Below are 21,066 nucleotides of genomic sequence, written 5' to 3'. Positions count from 1 at the left end.
GGGTTTCTTACTACTCAGTTAAACTAGGCTTAACTTGCTGTTATATTAAATTTGGAACAAATTTAGGCAGACTTTAACCGATGTTTGTTTTTGTCAGTTATGTATTTGAGATCAGTTAAGATTATTAGTATTGACAACTCTTCACTCAAAAACATAAACAAAGAACAGCTGTTTTTTGCAAATAATACATTTGTAAAATGAAAAATTTTGAAAAAATGTTAAATAAACACTTAAAACAATAATAATTAAAACAAAACAATTAAGAAAATTGCAATTTATCTAAAATATTAAGTTTTTGTTTTTCCGAAATCATTGTTTTATTGTTTTTGTTAATTGTGTTTTCTCACTTATAAGTTAAGTTTAATTGGCCAATAATACTCAATTGAACTAAGATAAGTAACTGAAAAATACAAAAAATATATATTAAACTAGGTTTAAACAAAGAATGTAGATTATCTTTATCTGAAAACCCCGCCCATAGTTAAACTAAGATAATAAGTAACTTTACTGATTACTAAAAAAACACAAAACATCGATTAAACTAGGTTTAAACAAAGAATTTAGATTATCTTTGTTAGACGACTTAACTTTTCCTATTTTCAATTATTTTCAGCATAAAATGTTGCTGTTTAAAAAATTTAATTTATTATTATTTTATTTGCAAGATTTTTAAGTTATTTTTAATAATTTTGGTAATTCAGAAACTCTTTATCACAATTAGTCATCATAAACAAAACAAATAAATTTAGATTTTTTATATATTTGTTTTCTAGGAATTAAACATTTTATTTTTGATTATTTCAATTACAAACATATTTACTTAAATTTATTAAAATTAAATAGGGAGAAAAATGTTTCTAATATCTCAAATAAAACCACAAGTGGAACCAATAAAGATAAAAAATTTTTGAAGTATATAAACAACCCACAGTGGTATAGGAAAAAAAAAGAGGGAAATAATTCGGTAACTTCTAAACGGTTAATCCGATTTTAATGAAATTTGGTATGCACAAAAAGGAGGTGTTGTCGAGTTTAGGTTTTGAATTTGGACCTTATAGGCCAACCAGGGGCCCGGCGGGGGGTCCTCAAATTAGGACACCTCGGCTATGTTAAATTTTTAAAACGATCTTATTTCTTCATTTGAGCTCCGATTTAAAAAAAATTTCGTATATAGAATCTTCTCATCGAGCACTATAAAAAATGTCGTAAATTATCTCTTATAGTTTAGGAGATATTCGCATTTGAAAATTAAAATTTTAAAATTTTTACCGTTCTTAATTTAGTTTTTTGATAATAGCGGGTCCAAATATTCCCGATTTTCGCCATTTCTTTTTTTATTCGCTTAACAACAAGTTTATATATCAAGCAGTGAAAGAATTATGTAAAAATCATGACTGAGTCCAAAGTTATAGGCATTTTAATTTAAAAAATAAAAAAAGGCGATTTTTTTGCCATTTTTTTTGGGAAAAAAGTATCTTTTTCTTTTTAAGTTATCTAAAAAGTTTCTAAGAAGATGTATATAGAATTTATACTTTTTGAAAAGCTGACTTTACATAAAATACGATAAATGAAACAAAACCTAAAAATTTTTGATACTGAGGGGACCAGGTCCATCCAAAAAACCCTATTTTTTTATAGAAAATTCAATTTTGAGCAAAAATTCTCAAATCGCATAGTCGATATCAAATTATAGTGACCTGTTTTATATGACCCAATATGTTCTTAATCATTTTGTAACGGGTTTCGATAACCCCGCCCCTGGTATGGATATAATAGGCAAAAAACCAAAAAATCCCATTTTTGGGATTTTTTAAAACTTTTTTGGGAATTCCGGGATTTCTAATAAGAAAATTCGAAATTTTTATTTAATTTTGGATTTTGAGTAAAAAAAATCTACCTAACTGTAAAATTTCATCAAAAAATATTCATAAATAAAATTTTTATTGCAATTTGAAAAATTTGTATCTTCGCAAAAACTGAATAAAAAACATTTTTTAATTTTTTTAAAAAAAGTATTCCGCGAAACACAGTTTTGAAAAATAGACAAAATTACCTTTCCATTGATATATAACATGCCTACCTAATGTTTTTTAAGTGACAAATTAATTAGGGAAAACTCAACATCTTTTAGAAAATTTACCTAGCACTATTATTTTCATCCATAACGTTAACTCTTAAATTTGTTACATATATTAAAAAATTTTCAGGTATTATTTTTTAAACTGCAATGATTTTTACCCCTATAGGTCACTTTAATAGGTAGCTTATTAAAGTGACCTATTGAGGAAAAATTCATTACATAAGGATACGTTAGACATATTAGGTAGAATATCATAACCCTTTAAAAAATAATTTAATTTAAGTACCTGTAATTAATATATAAGACAGGTTTATATCTGTTTGTAATTATTTGTAATTTTCTAACCATGGCGATCGTACTAAAAAAAATGATTTGTGCTCCATTTTATTTGAACACTCTTCAGCTCCTTTTCAAGATAAAGTGAACTTCTTATTGAAATATATTGAAACTGCACATAAAAATAAAGTGGATAAAACTGATATATGTAAAATTGAAAATTTTATAAAATCAGTTGATATAAAACTGAAGAGTGTTCGGTATTCCATTGCTAAATTTCGATCGAAATTTTCTGATTGGCTGGATGAATGTGTAGAAGTTGCTATTTGCGTATCAACTGTTGGTGCTCCCTGTAAGCAGTATGAGGATTTGAGCTCAAAATCTAAGAGGAAAAGGTTATCAACTTCACTAGAAACCTTATCTAACGAAGAAGTTTCGGACACTTTTAAAGCAATGTTAAGAAAAGAAAAACAGCCTTTGGATGCCATAAAAATTGCAAATATTCTTCCAACCGCATCACCAAGACGACTGAAAAGAATTGTAAAGAGTATACCCACACCATCATCTGATACAACGTTCACTGAGGAAGAAGCTATTGCGCTTATGTTGCAGCTGGGATTAAGTCGTGATAACTACATAACGTTAAGAAAGGCGCTATCTGAAAAAGGAGTGGATGTTTTACCATCATATGACAAAATAAATGAAAAGAAGAAAAGCATTATACCACCTCCTATTGAAATAACTGATCGGATGCTGTTATTGGACTCGGCGCTCTACTCGAAAATACTGCTTTAAGGATTGCTTCTGACTTTTCTTCAGACCAACTAAAAAAAAAAAATTCTTGTGATCTTCAACTCATTTGTAAGTGGGGATGTGATGGATTATCAGCACTCTCGGAATATAAACAAATCAACACAAGTGAATCATCTTCCGAGTATAAAAGTGTATTTATGGCATCGCTAGTTCCATTAAGAATTCGAAAGTATGCTGACAGCGATTCTCCATCAACCAGTTTCGATGATATTTGGAAGAATTCGACTCCAGGATCCAAAGCTTTTTGTAGGCCAATAAGCTTTGAGTATATAAAGGAATCCAAAACAACAACGCAAGATTTGATAAATCATATTGAAGCAGAAATTAAAAACTTGGAACCTATAACAATCGAAATAGAAAATTATTCGTTTAACATGTCCTATGATTTAAAACTTACAATGATTGATGGGAAAGTTGGAAATGCCATTACAGGAACATCATCTACTTGGAACTGCTACATATGTGGTGATAAAAAATCAGAATTTTCGAATATTTCCAAGCAAAGATCAATAAATGAGGAAACATTACAATTTGGAATATCCCCCCTACATGCTCGCATACGATTTCTGGAACATTTTCTACATTTAGCATATGATTTAAAGTACAGAAGCATACCGGAAAATGCAAACAAAAGTGCAAATAACAATAAGGAGTTAATGGAAATGAGAGCCAGTGAGAAACGAAGAATTCAAGAGGAATTTAAAAAGCGGATGGATTAAATATTGATAAACCACTCACAGGATATGGAAGCACAAACGATGGTAATACCGCTAGACGTTTTTTTAAACATTTTGAAACTACTTCCGAAATAACCGGAATTAGTATGGATTTACTGCAAAAGGTCAATATTATTCTAATGGCGATAAATAGCAAGCATAAAGTGAACGCAACAAAATTTGGAGAGTATTCTACAAAAGTTTCTAAATTACTTTTGGAATTATATCCCTGGAAAGAAATGACACCTACAGTTCACAAGATATTATGTCATGGAAAGGTCATCATAGAACATAATATTCTGCCTTTAGGAGAGCTTACAGAAGAACCCCAAGAATCGAGGAATAGAGACTTTAAGCATATTCATCAGTTTAGCTCAAGGAAGTGTTCTAGGCAGTCTCAAAATGAAGATATTTTTTAATAATCTGATTCTATTTTCTGATCCTGTTTTATCTACTATAAGGAAACGTTGGATTTGCTACAAAACGTTAGCATTTGAAAATATTCATGAATTTAAAGATTTACTTTATCTTTTAGATATGGACTACTGTGATACCGATTATTTTACAAAATTATATTAATTTATAAAAAAAAATAAATAAAGACTATTTTTATATAAAATAAATACTTGTTAATTTTTTTTAAAGATAAAGAATAAAAGATTAATCGTAAAAAGTGGCTGTAAAAATTCATAAAAATTTAGGTAGTAAAACATGCCTAACAAATGTATGGATGAAAATAATAGTACTAGGTAAATTCTCTAAAAGATGTTGAGTTTTCCCTAATTAATTTGTCACTTAAAAAACATTAGGTAGGCATGTTATATATCAATGGAAAGGTAATTTTGTCTATTTTTCAAAACTGTATATAATTTTTAAAAATTAAAAAATTCGCGGAATACTTTTTTAAAAAAAATTAAAAAATGTTTTTTATTCAGTTTTTGCGAAGATACAAATTTTTCAAATTGCAATAAAAATTTTATTTATGAATATTTTTTGATGAAATTTTACAGTTAGGTAGATTTTTTTACTCAAAATCCAAAATTAAATAAAACTTTCGAATTTTCTTATTAGAAATCCCGGAATTCCCAAAAAAGTTTTAAAAAATCCCAAAAATGGGATTTTTTGGTTTTTTGCCTATTATATCCATACCAGGGGCGGGGTTATCGAAACCCGTTACAAAATGATTAAGAACATATTGGGTCATATAAAACAGGTCACTATAATTTGATATCGACTATGCGATTTGAGAATTTTTGCTCAAAATTGAATTTTATATAAAAAAATAGGGTTTTTTTGGATGGATCTGGTCCCCTCGGTATCAAAAATTTTTAGGTTTTGTTTCATTTATCGTATTTTATGTAAAGTCAGCTTTTCAAAAAGTATAAATTCTATATACATCTTCTTAGAAACTTTTTAGATAACTTAAAAAGAAAAAGATACTTTTTTTCCCCAAAAAATGGCAAAAAATCGCCTTTTTTTAAATTTTTTAAATTAAAATGCCTATAACTTTGGACTCAGTCATGATTTTTACATAATTCTTTCACTGCTTGATATATAGACTTGTTGTTAAGCGAATAAAAAAAAAATGGCGAAAATCGGGAATATTTGGACCCGCTATTATCAAAAAACTAAAGTAAGGACGGTAAAAATTTTAAAATTTTAATTTTCAAATGCGAATATCTCCTAAACTATAAGAGATAATTTACTGCTACGACGACATTTTTTATAGTGCTTGATGAGAAGATTCTATATACGAAATTTTTTTTAAATCGGAACTCAAATGAAGAAATAAGATCGTTTTAAAAATTTAACATAGCCGAGGTGTCCTAATTTGAGGACCCCCCGCCGGGCCCCTGGTTGGCCTATAAGGTCCAAATTCAAAACCTAAACTCGACAACACCTCCTCTTTGTGCATACCAAATTTCATTAAAATCGGATTAACCGTTTAGAAGTTACCGAATTATTTCCCTCTTTTTTTTTCCTATACCACTGTGCAACCCTTCAAACAGTCAAATTTTCGTTAATTTTTTAACGTGTAAATGTATAAGCAAGTTTTTATTTGCAATTCAAGTCTGAATTGAAGAACAGCTTAAGCATTTAATCAAAGTTTAAAGAAAAAATGTCTTATTATGTTTTTATAATGTATTAACTTTAAAATTTTTAAATAATATTATTTAACATTTTCTCATTACAGTTTTTTCTTAATGGCTGCATTGATCGTTTTGACAACAACCTCACATTGCCAAATGATTTCAATAGAAGGAAAAATTAAAATTTAATTATTCGCTCTAGGTGTGCAGTAAGCATCTCCTCTCACACTCATCTCAAATTGAATAACAAACAAACAAAAAACTAAACATTCCTTCAACGAATTAAAGAAATATAAATAAAATAATACAAAATAATTAAAAAAAGACAAAAAAACCAACCATAGTTTCACATAAAACATACAAATTTTACAAAAATGACATTGAAAACTTTAGATGTTTATTATCATCAGCATTCAAGATTAAGTCAAATCAAGTCATCATGGAAGACGATGAGCTTAAGTTTATTACTGCTGCTAGTAATTTGTAGTTTGTGCAAAACAAGTTGTGCATTTGACATGAATACCAAATTAAATTTAAAGCCTACAAAATATACCGACTGGTCAAAGAATGTAACATATAAAAGTACAACAGATTACAATGCACGTGGCATGAAACCTTTATATGATATCACCCAAAAAGTAATGTGGCTTTTGATTGGTGGCGAAAACCCAATACCAGATGGTGAGTAAGAATTTTAACACTTTTCAGTTGTAGTACTAATTTACTTTTTGTTTTCTTACAGGCTATTTAACGTTTAAAGATTCGACGGTACAGTTGGGACCCAAAGTAGAGCGCAATGAATGGGGTGATCTGATTCTACATTATTGGCCTATTTTATTGATTGTTTTAATTGTAGGAGTTCTAGTGGCTTCTATGCCTATAATAGGGTAAATTTGTGCAAAATAGTTTGTTGTTTTATTTTTTAGATTTTAATTTTGTTTTTTCTTTTTCACTTTAGCTTATGTTTCTGTTGCTGCCGTTGTGCTGGTGCATGTGGTGGTCGTTCGGAGCCATTTGATAAAAAACATGATACCTGCCGCCGTGTTTTTCTAGGTTTCTTTTTAATACTTTTAGCCACAGGAATATTGTAAGTTTTACTATTTAATTAAGCTTTTGCATTAGCATTTTTATAACAAAAAAAAATTTACATAAACTAAAACATGCAATAAATTATGAAATCTTTTGAAGGTTTGGTGTTATTGTGGCATTTGCCACCAATAGTTATATGCAATATGGTATAGATGACAGCACTGCCGTTGTACGTGCCGGTAGCAATGATACTCAAACATTCTTAGATGTTACCTCAGAACAATTGGAATATGTTTTAGTTAATAATTACAAACAGTTATCCGATCAATTGGAACTGATACTAAGAGGTAGTTTTTGCAATTTTTATACAATTAAATAATAATATTTAATTTATTAATATTTCTTTTTGTTAGAAACCTCTGACTTTATCATTACTCAGTTAGAACAAAAGTCTATGGCTGTTTCGGTGGGTTATCTAACTGATTTTCTTAAAAAACTGCCAGACTTGCAGAGAAAATTACAGAAAATGAAATTAATAACAAATGATCTAAGGGTCTATGCTTCTCAATTAAGTGATGGTAATAACTTTTGTTTGAAGAAATTTAAAAAACTTATTTCATTTTTATTTTAATTTTATTTTAGGTTTACGTGGTGTTAAACGTGATTTATTAGTTATGCTTAACAAATGTTCAGATCAGTCTTGTAAGGAAGTTTTAAATAGATATGAAATTGGAAAACTAGATGCCAATGGTATCCATTATGATCAGGTAAGTTTACATAAAATGTTTGTTTATAAGTTATTGCAAAAAATTATATTTTAATTTATATTAAACATTTGCTTTTGCAAAAAATAACTAAATGTTTAATATTATCTTTAATGCTGCTTAAAAATTAACAAAAGATGGTAGATCGTTATTTTCCTAAGGTATGTCGTTTCAAAAGAAATTTGCATTCATTTTAAAACTGATTTTGGTTTAAATTTGTAGGAATTTGTGAAATGTTTTTGTTTTTATAAATTTTCAAAAAATATTTTATTAAAAAAATTCTCAAAATTTCTTTCTAATTTTTAAAAATGTTCTTTTGGTATTTCTTTATTTTTTAGAAAAAAAATTAAAAAAATATATATTTCCTAAAAAAAAATTTAAAAAAAAATTAGTTTAAAAAAATTTTGAAATTTTTTTTATAATTTTTCGAAATTTGCGTTTTTTTCTTATTAAAAAAATTATATTTTAAACTGCTACTTCTGGCAACTTTGGCATAAGATGGCGGGTCTTTTCCTCCTTCTAGCTTCTTCTTCGGGGCTTCTTTTGAGATACCCTTACCTTCGAGGTTGATTTCGCCAACGTGTTCGTCTTCGGAATATCTAGCTTGGCGTTGTCACCCTTACTCGCAGGACTCTCACTTGTGGTTCCTTTGAGTAAAGTATGGCTTGGCTTCGACTGTGTATTAGAAGGCGGGGAGCTCTTTTTCTTCTTAGGTTTATTGTCAGTTATCAACTCCTCGGGAGACCTGATCCTTTTTACCTCAGATCTTGTGAGAGAATTCGATTTTTCCTTTGGAGTGTCGTGGGATTGGCAACCTATGATTTCATGAAGCATCTTTTACAACTTCCTCCTCTGTGCTCCAGAAAGTCCTTTCTTAGTAATAGGTAGTTTAGCTATGCTATCACTCACCTCTTTCACCATTTGCTCTACTTCATCCTTTTTGGGATTTGCTATAATTGTATTATTATTATTATCATCTGAGGATTCAGAGTCGGAGCCCTCACCTATATTTAAAGGCTCTTTCCGGGTACATCCTTCTCTTTCACCCCTATATTTTTGCCAGTGGCATGCTGTACACTTGACGCATTGTCCGCCACGGAGGCCAAGGTACCCACCTCCGTAGTAGTATTTTGCTCTCGATTAAAGTATGTCGACGACACGTGACTCGCGAGTAGATCAACACTTGCCGCCGGTACTGGGTTATTTAGGCCCTGCACCGTAACTTTTATCTCTTTATTTTTAATTTCCATATTTGTTTTTTCAGTTTTTTGGTCCGCGGGGAATATAATATTCCCAGTTGGTGGATAATCTGTCCTCCCTCAGCTTAAGTGAAATTAAAGCTGGGAGAGGACAAATGATCCATCACCACCTCCTATCCGCCACCCGGGCAAGCGCGCGGTAGAAAAAACTGGAAAACTATTCTTATAGAGAAAATCCTATGTTTTATAGAAAATTTTGTGTGATTTTTTTTCTAAAACTTTTTTATAAAATTCTCATTTTATACAAAATTTTCAAAAAATTCACAAAAATTCTCTTTTTTTAAATTAATTAAAAATGTCTCTTTTTTTCATAAAATTTGTTGGTTTTTAGAAAATTTTTTAACCATTTTTTATTTCTTTTTCAAAATAATTTCTCTTAGAACATTTAAAAACTTTTTCGAAAAGTTCTCAATTTATAGAAAAATTTATAAAAAAATAAATTTTTAAAAAATTCTCTTTGTAAATTTCAAAAAAATTAAATTTTTATGAAATTTTCGTAGAATTCTTAATTTCGAAAAAGTTTTATAAAATTTTCGAACAATTTTAAATTTCAAAGAAAATTTACTTTTTTTATAAATCGTATATGTATTAACGTTTCTTATTTCCTGCATTCCTTTAGCTGCCTGATGTCACTTCTATAATTGAAAACTTAGAGCAATTAATAAGCGATGATATAGCCTCGGCTGGAGAACGTGGCAATAAAGCTTTGAAAGCCATGCGTAAACATTTAAATGATACAATTGCCATATATACGCCACAAATTGTTGATGCCATTACTAAAGCCGGTAAGTTGTCACAGAAATCTATTCTTAATCGAAATTCAAATTATATTTTTACCTTTTGTTCTTCGAAATTTACAGGTGAAGGTTTGCATAAAGCTTCAAATGATATTAAAACAAAATTGCAAAATGTTTCAAAAATTATTGGTACAAATACCCATAAATATACCAATATTGCTGATAATTATCGTATTGAATATGGTCCATATCGTTTCTATGTGGGCATTGCTGTATGCTCCGTTTTATTATTAGTAAGTTTTTTCCCCAAATTTTGCTCGAAATTGGATTTGTAATTGATTTTGATTACGTTTTTTAGGTTTTAGTTTGCTTAGTGGCAGCATTATTGTGTGGCATATGCGGAAAACGTCCAGATGGTTATGGTGATGATTGCTGTAATAAGGGTTCTGGTTCACGCTTCCTTATGTTGTAAGTTTTTAAATAAGATTTTAATCATGTCCAACCAGCTATTTTTTAAAAGAGATTAACATTTTTTCTAACCACTTCCTTTTTCCAACTTTCAGCGCTGTCGCTATTATATTCCTGACCATCTCCGCCATTACATTAATTGCTTTAATACACTTCCTAGTAGGCATTGTGGTTTACAGAGGAGTTTGTGTGCCACTTAAGTAAGTTAAACTTAACTCAATATTCATTTTAATCTAACTAACTTTCCTTTTATATAGGGATCCCCAAAACGATGCCGTTTTTGCTGAATTCGATAATTTAGTTGATCTAAATGAGATTATGTATCCTTCAAAAATCAAGGGTAAAGCTGCCTCGGGTTCATTGCCTCCCTTTAGAATTTCTCATGTTATTGCTGCCTGTAAAGCCAATCAAACCATCTATGAAGTATTACACATTAATAATCTGGTCGATATACATGAAATCAATGAATATCCATCACACTATAAAATCAATCAAACACTTGAGAATCTAGTGCAAGGTATTGATTTTGATGACAGAGGTGTGGAAATCTTAACAGCCGCCGATAAACAACGCATTTTGAGTCTTAGAGACTCTGCCTTAAAAGATTTTGATTCTAGCCATTTTATTGATAATCTTAATGATGATATTACTAAACACTCACTCACCGAAATTGCCAATCAATTGCGCGAAACTGCCAATAAAATCTTAAGTCCCGACATGAAAGACGTACAAGTATCTTTACGTAATCAAGCTTTGCATTTAGAGACTTATGATCAAAATCTTGTTATACCTATGAAAAATCAATCATCTGAATTAATTAAATTGGCTCAAGATCTAGATAAAACTCTTAGTTATAAGGACCGTCCATTCCAAGAGTCGATACCATTGCTGGTGCAGGAAATCGAGAGAGCACAAGCTTTTATACAAAAAGATGGTCGAGTCTTTGTTAAGGCAACAGCAGAGGATTTCACCAATCATTTTGCGGGGGAAATAATGCGCTATTTGAATATGGTGGTAACATCGGTTGAGAAAAAGATTGGTATTTGTGCACCCATGGCTAAAGTTTATGATGCGGGCGTGGTGGCCACTTGTAATAGTATTGTTGATCCTTTGGTAAGCCAAAGAAAAACTTATTATCTTTAACGTTTTTTTTTATTAATTGTTGCTAAATTTCTAGAATGGTTTCTGGGCTGGTGTTATGTGGTGTGTTATATTATTCCTACCAACTTTAATTGTTGCCGTCAAGTTGTCTAGTCTTTATCAAAAATCTGATCCCTATCCTGGTCCTTTGGTTGAATCGTAAGTGAAAGTTTAATCATAATATTTTCCGCTTAATAGTATACCACACACACACAAAAACATTATCAGCAAACAGATTGTTGTACTTTTAAAAATTTTAGTAACCAACCATGTTATAATGGCATTTATATTTTGAATGATCTTTCAGTAGTTAACTTTTTGTTCAACATTTTTGACTTTTATTATTGATTGTTAACATGATGATGTAGTTATTTCTAATATTTGTGAACGTGTGTTGACATTTTTTTGTATCATAAACTAAAATATAAAAAAAAATAACTTTTCAGGGAGTATTTATATGATGCTTACAGTGAGCGTGATCACATTCCATTGGCAAAGTAAGTGTGGCTTTATGAAAAAATAAAATTACAATATTTTTTCAATCATTTTCATTATTATTAATCATTATAATTTTAAACTAAATTATCACATTAACTTTATATCAAGTAATATACGACAGCTGTAATTAATTTGTTCAATTCACAATCAAGTTGTATATTGTACCTACTAAAGTGTAAAAAAAGTGATTGTGAACAGATCTTTGCAGCAAGTCATTGTTCTCAATGAAAAAACAGTCCAATCGGTCCATAAATAATGAAGATATGAGTAAAATTCCGAGACCACCTCTGAAAATTTCATGAAAAATTTAAATTTTTCGTACATGCTTATACAAAACAATAAAAAACAAACAAAAACAAGTATGAATGTATAGTCGGGCGTAGCCGACCATATGATACCCTACACCAGTCAGTATGTATGTTAAAAATGGGGATTATTTAAAAAAATAAAGCATTTGGTTTGTTTTTTAACTTTATTTCGGAATATTTTTACTTTTTTTTGGCAAAAAAAGACATTTTTTTTAAGAGGGCTCAAAGGGGAGTAGGGCAAAATATGGCCCTACCCTTAAAAATGTTGGTAGGGGGAGTTAAGTCTTCTTCAATATTATTTATGTAGAATTTAAAAGTGTTATTAGTGTTTGTAAGTGAATTTTTGTGAAGGGGAGTTTGTATGGGGGATAGGGTCAAATGAAGCCCAATCATTACAAAAATCGGTAGTGTCATTTAAAGTTCTAGTAACCTAAGTCTTGTCGACTTTTGTTAACATAATAGATCATTTAAATTAATTATAAGCCAAAAGGCCCTATTTGGGGGGTACGGTTGTATGGGGGCTAGTCGAAATAATGGACCGATCTTAACCATTTTCAATAGGCTTGGGCCAAGAGAAGCGTGTGTGCCAAATTTCATCCAAATTGCGGCCTGTACCTTGCGCACAAGGTTTACATGGACAGCCAGCCGGCCAGCCAGACGGACGGACATAGCTTAATCGACTCAGAAAATGATTCTAAGCCGATTGGTATATTTTAAGGTGGGTATAGGACGAATATTTTCGTATGTTACAAACATCAGCACAAACCCAATATACCCCACTAAAGTGGTGTAGGGTATAACAAAACACAGTATCAAACGGTAAATTTTTTTTATTGTGGTTTCTTGTTTATAAACAAAAATCAAAGAATGAATATGACGTTACGTTACGTTGTTACTGGCTAGAAACATGAAATTAAGTACGTAGAGCCCGGATTAGACAAGAACACATTAAAGGGGACTTTTTGGTACTTTTACGTTCTACAAAAGGTACTTTTTGAATTTTCTATAATGTTGAACCTAGAAACATGAAATTTAGCATGTAGGACCTTGACTAGGTAAGAACTTATAAAAAGGGACTTTTTGGTACTTTTTCGTTCTACAAAAGGTACTTTTTGAATATTCTATAATATTGAACATAGAAACATGAAATTAAGTATGTAGAGCCAGTATTAGGCTAGATCACATAAAAGGGGACTTTTTGGTATTTTTCCGTTCTACAAAAGGTACTTTTTGAATTTTCTATAATGTTGAACCTAGAAACACGAAATTTAGCATGTAGGACCTTGACTAGGTAAGAACCTATAAAAAGGGACTTTTTGGTACTTTTTCGTTCTACAAAAGGTACTTTTTGAATTTTCTATAATATTGAACATAGAAACATGAAATTAAGTATGTAGAGCCAGGATTAGGCTAGAACACATAAAAGGGGACTTTTTGGTACTTTTCCGTTCTACAAAAGGTACTTTTTGAATTTTCTATAATGTTGAACCTAGAAACATGAAATTTAGCATGTAGGACCTTGACTAGGTTAGAACCTATAAAAAGGGACTTTTTGATACTTTTTCGTTCTATAAAAAGTACTTTTTGAATTTTCTATAATATTGAACCTAGAAACATGAAATTAGCATGTAGGACCTTGACTGGGTAAGAACATATAATGGGGGACATTTTTGGTACTTTTTCGTTCTACAAAATGTACTTTTTGAATTTTCTGTAATATTGAACCTAGAAACATGAAATTTAGCATATAGGACCTTGACTAGGTAAGAACCTACAAAAAGGGACTTTTTGGTACTGTTTCGTTCTGCAAAAGGTACTTTTTGAATTTTCTATAATATTGAACATAGAAATATGAAATTAAGTATGTAGAGCCAGGATTAGACTAGAACACATAAAAGGGGACTTTTTGGTACTTTTCCGTTCTACAAAAGGTACTTTTTGAATTTTCTATAATATTGAACCTAGAAACATTATGTAGAGCCTGGATTAAGTGGGAACCCATAAAAGGGAAGTTTTTGGTACTTTTTCGTTCTTCAAAAGATACTTTTTAAAATTTCTATAATATTGAACCCAGAAATATGAAGTTAAACATGTAGAGCCCGTATTAATGGGCTACAATTGGTATTTTTTTGATTTTTTGTAATAAAATTCGTAATGACTGTTTTTTAACACATCATGGTGAAGGGTATATAAGATTCGGCACAGCCGAATATAGAACTCTTACTTGTTTATGCTAAAGTCGTTTGAATTTTTTACAATATTCGATAAACATATGAAAAATTGTCGTAGGAGTTTTATAGAGCTTTTGCATAGAAAATACCAACAACATTGTTATGACAATTGCAGCAGTTGCTGACATACAACGCTACAACATAGATTGTGAATTAAACAAATGTTTTAGAAATTTGTCGTGAGTTATGTATGTTTATGTTATATGTATGTGTTTCAAAAGTTAAACCAATCTTTTGGTTATTGGCAGTACCATTTGATATTTGTTTTTTTTTTTATTATTTTTTGTAAACATACATAATTGCATGATTATTTTCAAATACTTATTGCAGTTAGTATATTACTTTGTTTTAAATATAAAAAAGCTTTCTAAATTAAAATATATGTTTTTATTTAACTATACTACTATCTTCTTCTTGTCTTTTACTTCATTTTAATTTTTATTTATTCGTTAAAAAAAAACTTCATTACATTTTTATATGTTATGTTTTTGTCCTTTACTTGTATAGTGGTCCAAAAAATAAACGACGCAAGAATAAAGATCGCCGTCGTCGGGATTATTATGAGGATCCTGTAGGATCAACCTCACACGGCATACCACCGGTTGCCGCTGGGGCACGTGATACGCGTTACAGTGACATGGCACCCAAGTAAGTTTATGTTGAAAAATACTTTAAAAATCCCTCATTTATCCATCCATTCACCATTATAATTCCAACCCAAACCAAATCATACATCCTTCCATCCATTCTTCTTTTTCGTTATTATTTTCTTCAAATAAATTCCTTTTTTTCTTACGAATGTTGAATGATTTTAACAGCTTGATATCGTTCAATACAATTTCCTTTTAATGTGTTGTAATAACTAATTGGGAATGCTCTTTTTTTAATCATTTTTAACTTTTTTGCTCTTTAACCAGTTAAGTAGAAGTATATATAATGTAAGCAGCTTTAAGCATTAATAAATGCTTGTTTTTTTTCTAAAATTAATTCAAAAACATTTAATAATTTTTCATTTACATACCTGAATATGTTATTCATCTTAATATTATTATTATTGTTTTTTTTTAATTTTTTTATTTATATAAATGTATTTTTTAATTTTTTACACTTAGAAATTTGGTTGAGGCTACTGATACAAGGCCAAAAGCATTGTCGGCAGATGGTTTCTTTTAGGTATTAACTTTTTAACTCAAGCCACTATATATATAGTGTGTGGGTCTGTTTTTTTTTTATGTGGTATGATGTGATTAAAAGATGTTTTTGTGTGCTTTTACATTTTATTATGTTTTATTCAATTAATTTCATGCATTAAACTCTCATTTTAAACATTATTGTATATTTTTTACTCAAATGTCAAAGTTAGCAGTTAATTTTTTTTGTTTAACATATTCATGGCTTTATTTAAAACTTATCTATCCGCTTTATTAAAAACAAATTGCACAAACGTTTAATGATGTTTATTTAACAAAATGCTGTTAACCAAAAGTTTTAAAACTAATTAAAAAACAAACTTTAATTAATGATATCAGTGTTCTTAAATGATTTAAATTATTTAAATGAAAACAATAGTCCTTCTGTTTGTTTTAATATAAAACATGGCAATATCGAGAGAATTTAAAATGAATTTCTCTTAATGTTAAGTCTATAACTTACCTTGTAAATATAGAAGACTTAATAAGCTGACAGCAAAAAGTAAGTAGACAGGCAAATTTACCAAAATACAGTTTTCTAAAGGATTGATGAATCCAAATCTGCCCTAAACATTTGTGAGATTTGGGATATCGTGTTCTGAAATTAAAAAAACGAAATGCTTAGCTCTTTGAGACTTTTTAACAGCACCAAGACAGTTTTATTTATAAAATGTTGTAAGACATCTGAAAGTCCATTCTTGTACATTCGAATTTTCCTATAAAAATACTTTTTGAATTGTTTACAAATCTGCTGTAGTTTCTGAGATATGAACTTTTGAAGTTAACGGACCGACAGACATCGTTAAGTCGAATTAAAAAGTAATTTTAAATCGATTAGAACATCCTTAGGTAGATGTGGATTCAATAACTTTGTTTTTTGTAAATAATATTTACCAATCATAGCACCATGAGTTTTCAAGATTAAGATGAAGATATCTCGGAGAGTAAAGAAGATATATCAAATGTTAGGTCCTAATTTTAAAGTTGGCTGAATAGACTTTCACATGGCATACAAGATATTATAAATTAATTTCTTTTGGCGCTGCTATAACGTCTCAAAAAGGGCTAAAAATTTCATGAAACAATACCTCAAATCACAGATGTGAATGACAAAATTTAAAGTCATATTCAGATTTAGTACGGCTCAATTCTCTGAAAACTCTTACCTGGTCTCAGAGTTTCGACTTTTTTCAAATATTGTCGACCTGTGTAATTAGTGTTTTTCTCTTCCTTACTCTGACAGTATCTTTATCGAGAAAATTTGCTAGACATTTTCAACTTAATCTTTTTCTATGATTATTTCATGTTTTCATATTTTTATACTCTTCACTACTATAGCACTCACAAATATTGGTCCAAAGCCCTCCTTAGGGTATACCCTCCACTAATTTCTACGTCCCTTTGTATGTCCATGTAAGATAATTTGATGTAATGGTAATAAAATAACTTGTATTTGACTTTAGGTTAAGATATCTCGATGTTGCAAGAAGAAATAACAGAGGTTCAGACGACAAAATATCAGTTATATATAACAATGTCTTGACGCTGTTCCAACTTCTCAATTATTATCAAACATGATGTAATGACAAAATTCTTGCTCTAGAAAAATATTCTTTGGTCTCTGGGGTTTGACTTTTTTTTAATTTTTGTTAGCTTGTGTTATTATTTTTGAACCCATTCAATTTTGTTTGAAATAGTATAAACAACTAATTCGAAATTTTCTCATCTTCGTTTTTTATTTTATTTTTAAATCAATAAACACTAAAGTTAGACTCTGCTAAGAATCTTATTGCTATTCGGTAATTTGTTTTTAATTATTTATTATTATTAATTATTTTATTAAAATTATATTAAACAAAAAGTTTATATTTTTTAAACATTATGTTTCCTTTTCACCAACTATTAATAATAAAATATAATAATTTCAGTTCAGTTTTTCACAAAAAAGAATTAATTTTTCTCCAAAAATTTTACTTTTTATTAAATGTTAAATTTTTTAAAGTAAAATTTAGATTTTCTTTAATAACTTAAATATTCGTTAAAAATTTCACCAATGATTCATATAATTATAATGATATTTCGTAAAATACAAGAAAGTTTCTTGATTATTTTACGACATAATTTCGTTAAAGATATATGTTTAAATTCACAATTGATGTTGTACAGTTGTATCGTATTATGTTGTATATTTTTTATCATTAATTTGTTTTTCTTTTAAAAAAATATTTGACAAATTTTTATGATACAACGCTACAATGTTACGACTACAATTGTGAATTGGACAATAAGTTTTGGTAAAATATAAGAGAATTTTAAAATATTTATAAAAAGGTTTTAATATTACAAATAAATTAGTTACATTTTTTTCGTAAAATTAGGCATCAATTTTTAAAAGTAATAAAATTTCGTTCAAAATCGAAAACTAACCAACCGATTCACTCTGAAACCCGATTCGAAAGAAAAACATTTCGAATTTGTATGTTAAATATATTGTGTTTCGAAAACCTTTTCTTTCGAATCGAAATAGGGAGTTGCTCCCTAGTATTTGTTTATAAACTCTGCATATTTTATCGTTGAACTCTTCTTAAACTTTCCTTATTGGCCTCGGTTTAGGATCTATTAGTCTGTTTTCTAATAGTTTCTTTCATCTTATTTAATACCTTACCGTCAAAAACATTATTCGAAGATTAATTTTAACATTAATACCATGCCATAATTTTCTTTACATTCGTTAATGGTTGCATATTAAGGGTCAATGTTTAGCTGAAGGATTAGGGATTAAATTAAAATTAATCCTCGAAAGTGGATTTTGAATACTCAGGACGGGGTTTTCAGATAAAGATAATCTACATTCTTTGTTTAAATCTAGATTAATATATGTTTTGTGTTTTTCAGTAAAAAGTAACGTTACTTACTATCTTAGTTTAACTGAGTGTTATTGGCCAATTAAACTGAAGTTATAAGTGAGAAAACATAATTAACAAAAACAATAAAGCAATTATTTCGAAAGAACAAAAACTTAATATTTTAAGTAAATTGAAATTTTCTGATTTGTTTTGTTTTTTTTTATTATTGTTTTAAATATTTATTTAACATTTTTCCAAAATTTTATATTTTATAAAGTATTGTATGCAAAAAACAGCTGTTCATTGTTTATGTTTTTGAGTGAAAAGTTGGCAATACTAACAAAGTTAATTGAACTTAAATCCATAACTGAAAAACACAATCATCGGTAAAAGTCCGCCTAAATTTGTTCCGAGTTTAATCTCTAGGTGAAGAATTAGGGATTAAATTAAAATTAATCCTCGAAAGTTGTTTTTGAGTACTCAATTAGCTAATTTTGTTTGCGAGTTTAAGCGCCCAATGGAGCTGGTTTAGGCTTGAGCATGAAATTCAAATTCAGCTGATGCCAAAAAAAATTTATAAAATTTTATTAAAATAAACATTAAAATGTTTGATTTATCGATTAGTATAAATTATTGGGACTACACAATATATTTCTTTGTTTTGTCTGTCTTCTTCATTTTTATAAAACATTCATTGTTTTGATAACAAACAGTGACGTTTTCTGTTTGTTTTGTATGGCAACACTGTGAAGTTTAATCTTGTACTCAAAAACATCAAAGGGGATTAACATCAGAATCAATTTATTTTTAGATTAACTAATCTGATTATTAATTGGCATTTGATTGTCAACTCAAAAACCCGCTCTTATAAAAATAAGATTAGTTAAACTAGAAATAAATTTAATCTAATGTCAATCTCTTTTATGCTTTTTTTTATTTTTTTAACATTAGATCTACGTAATCTAAATCGATTATTAATTGACGTTGAAATTTGTCTCTTGAAAAAAAATTATTTCGAACAAAATTTACTTCCTATTAACATTAATGTAAAGCATAATAAATGAAATAAATTCTTGCATAAATCTATAAAAGATTATCAAAAGTTTATATGGCGAATGAATAATTTAATTTCTACTGAAACCTTTGCATGTCCTAAAGTTATAAAATCTAAAACTCTTTTTATGACATGTCATGATATATAAATTGAATGTATTGTATGTGTATAGTAAATATAAATAACAATGTGAAACAAACATGTATAAATATGTATGTTGTAAATTTAATAATGACAACTAAAACCCACGAACCTATAAAAAAAAACTATTTGAAAGTTTCCTAATAACTCTATGTATTATATATATATAATAATTTACTGATATAAAAAATTTTGATATAAAAAATATAAATATATTTTATTTTTTCTTTCTTTTCTGCTTGTTTGTTAGGCATTGGGATGGCGGACCACCCAGATATCAAAACCCACCAATGGCACCTCCAGCATCTGAATATGAACGCCCACCACCATATTATTATCCTGGCGCTTCAGATCAGGACTAAGTGATCTATATTGAAATTCAGTTTTAAGCTGATGTATTCTCATTAAACAACAACAACAACATAGATGGAGTTTTCCCCAAGTTAATTACATACAATTAAACAATGAGGAATGTGTAGCAGCAGAAGGCGGAACGTAAACATACTAATACAAAGGAACAGAAGTTATTTGAAAAGAAATTCGAAAAGAGCCATCATAGTTTTATAAATACAAATACTTATATAACACATATACATACATATATTATTGTTAAACATAATGTACGTTCTCATTTTTTATTTAGTTTTTTCTTTCTTTTATTTGTTTTTTTGTGAAACTTTTATTTTTAACCAAATGTAACTTAAAGCAGTATTTGCCAAAATGTGTTTATAAGAAGAAAAACAAAAAATCAAACAAAATACAAAATACAGAGTAGAGTCATTTACATTCAAATTAAAATATATAAAGAAAAGCATAACAAATTATAAATAATATTGATAACTGAAAGTCGAATTAAAAAAAAAAAGAAAAACATTAAAAATATTGTTATTGACAACAATGTGTGGATGTGGAAGTTTAACGTAGAGGTTGTTTATCGTGAAGGCAACAGCTTTAAAATTGACATTTCAATTCTTAAATTTAGTACCAACTACTTTTAGATAGACCCAAAATGTTTTCATATATGTATACATATTATATACTACCCCCCCTAATACCCCCCTCCTCCCCCACTAAAGAATTTCTCCAGGGTGTTTAATTAAGACATTTAAAATGCGTGTTTGAGCACAACGGCACGTCACAACAATGTCAACAATAAACAAATGACCATTGAAATATTAGATTAAAACCCCCGCCCGCCCTTCAAAAAAAACAATGGAGAATAATGTGGAATTATTTTTATTATATATTTTATTAATCAGTGAGACTGTAATTTTTTATGAGTTAGATTATTTTTATAAATAATTATAATTATTAATTATTATTATTATTATTAATTTGTAAACAAACATCAACAATGCTGATGATTTTTTTAATATGATAATGAATTTTTATGATAAATAATATGCATTTAATTATATAATGAAAA

At 28.8% G+C, this 21,066-nt stretch overlaps 1 protein-coding gene across 8 annotated transcripts in view; it reads left to right on the top strand.

Annotated features, from left to right (window-relative positions):
- The window catches only part of LOC111689221 (prominin-like protein), a 43,378-nt gene extending 22,537 nt beyond the window's left edge, over positions 1-20,841 (top strand). For 4 of the 8 annotated variants that reach the window (XM_046951632.1, XM_046951633.1, XM_046951635.1 and 1 more), the window contains exons 2-17: positions 6,080-6,656; positions 6,718-6,862; positions 6,934-7,062; positions 7,164-7,351; positions 7,418-7,582; positions 7,647-7,771; positions 7,906-7,929; positions 9,647-9,812; positions 9,888-10,057; positions 10,123-10,232; positions 10,328-10,432; positions 10,490-11,345; positions 11,410-11,531; positions 11,819-11,869; positions 14,917-15,057; positions 19,891-20,841. In XM_046951632.1, coding sequence (XP_046807588.1) covers positions 6,350-6,656; positions 6,718-6,862; positions 6,934-7,062; positions 7,164-7,351; positions 7,418-7,582; positions 7,647-7,771; positions 7,906-7,929; positions 9,647-9,812; positions 9,888-10,057; positions 10,123-10,232; positions 10,328-10,432; positions 10,490-11,345; positions 11,410-11,531; positions 11,819-11,869; positions 14,917-15,057; positions 19,891-20,002 — 2,916 coding nt within the window. In that variant the 5' untranslated portion in view covers positions 6,080-6,349 and the 3' untranslated portion in view covers positions 20,003-20,841. Of the gene's footprint in view, positions 1-6,079; positions 6,657-6,717; positions 6,863-6,933; positions 7,063-7,163; positions 7,352-7,417; positions 7,583-7,646; positions 7,772-7,905; positions 7,930-9,646; positions 9,813-9,887; positions 10,058-10,122; positions 10,233-10,327; positions 10,433-10,489; positions 11,346-11,409; positions 11,532-11,818; positions 11,870-14,916; positions 15,058-15,521; positions 15,583-19,890 lie in introns of all 8 variants that reach the window. The other 4 variants (XM_046951637.1, XM_046951636.1, XM_046951638.1 and 1 more) reach the window with 4 other exon arrangements.
- Positions 20,842-21,066: the final 225 nt, after the last annotated feature.

This window comes from Lucilia cuprina, chromosome 5, assembly GCF_022045245.1.
Source record: "Lucilia cuprina isolate Lc7/37 chromosome 5, ASM2204524v1, whole genome shotgun sequence".
NCBI lineage: Eukaryota > Metazoa > Arthropoda > Insecta > Diptera > Calliphoridae > Lucilia > Lucilia cuprina.
The sequence above is the reverse complement of the archived record's forward strand: the minus strand, read 5'-3'. Positions and strand labels throughout refer to the sequence as shown.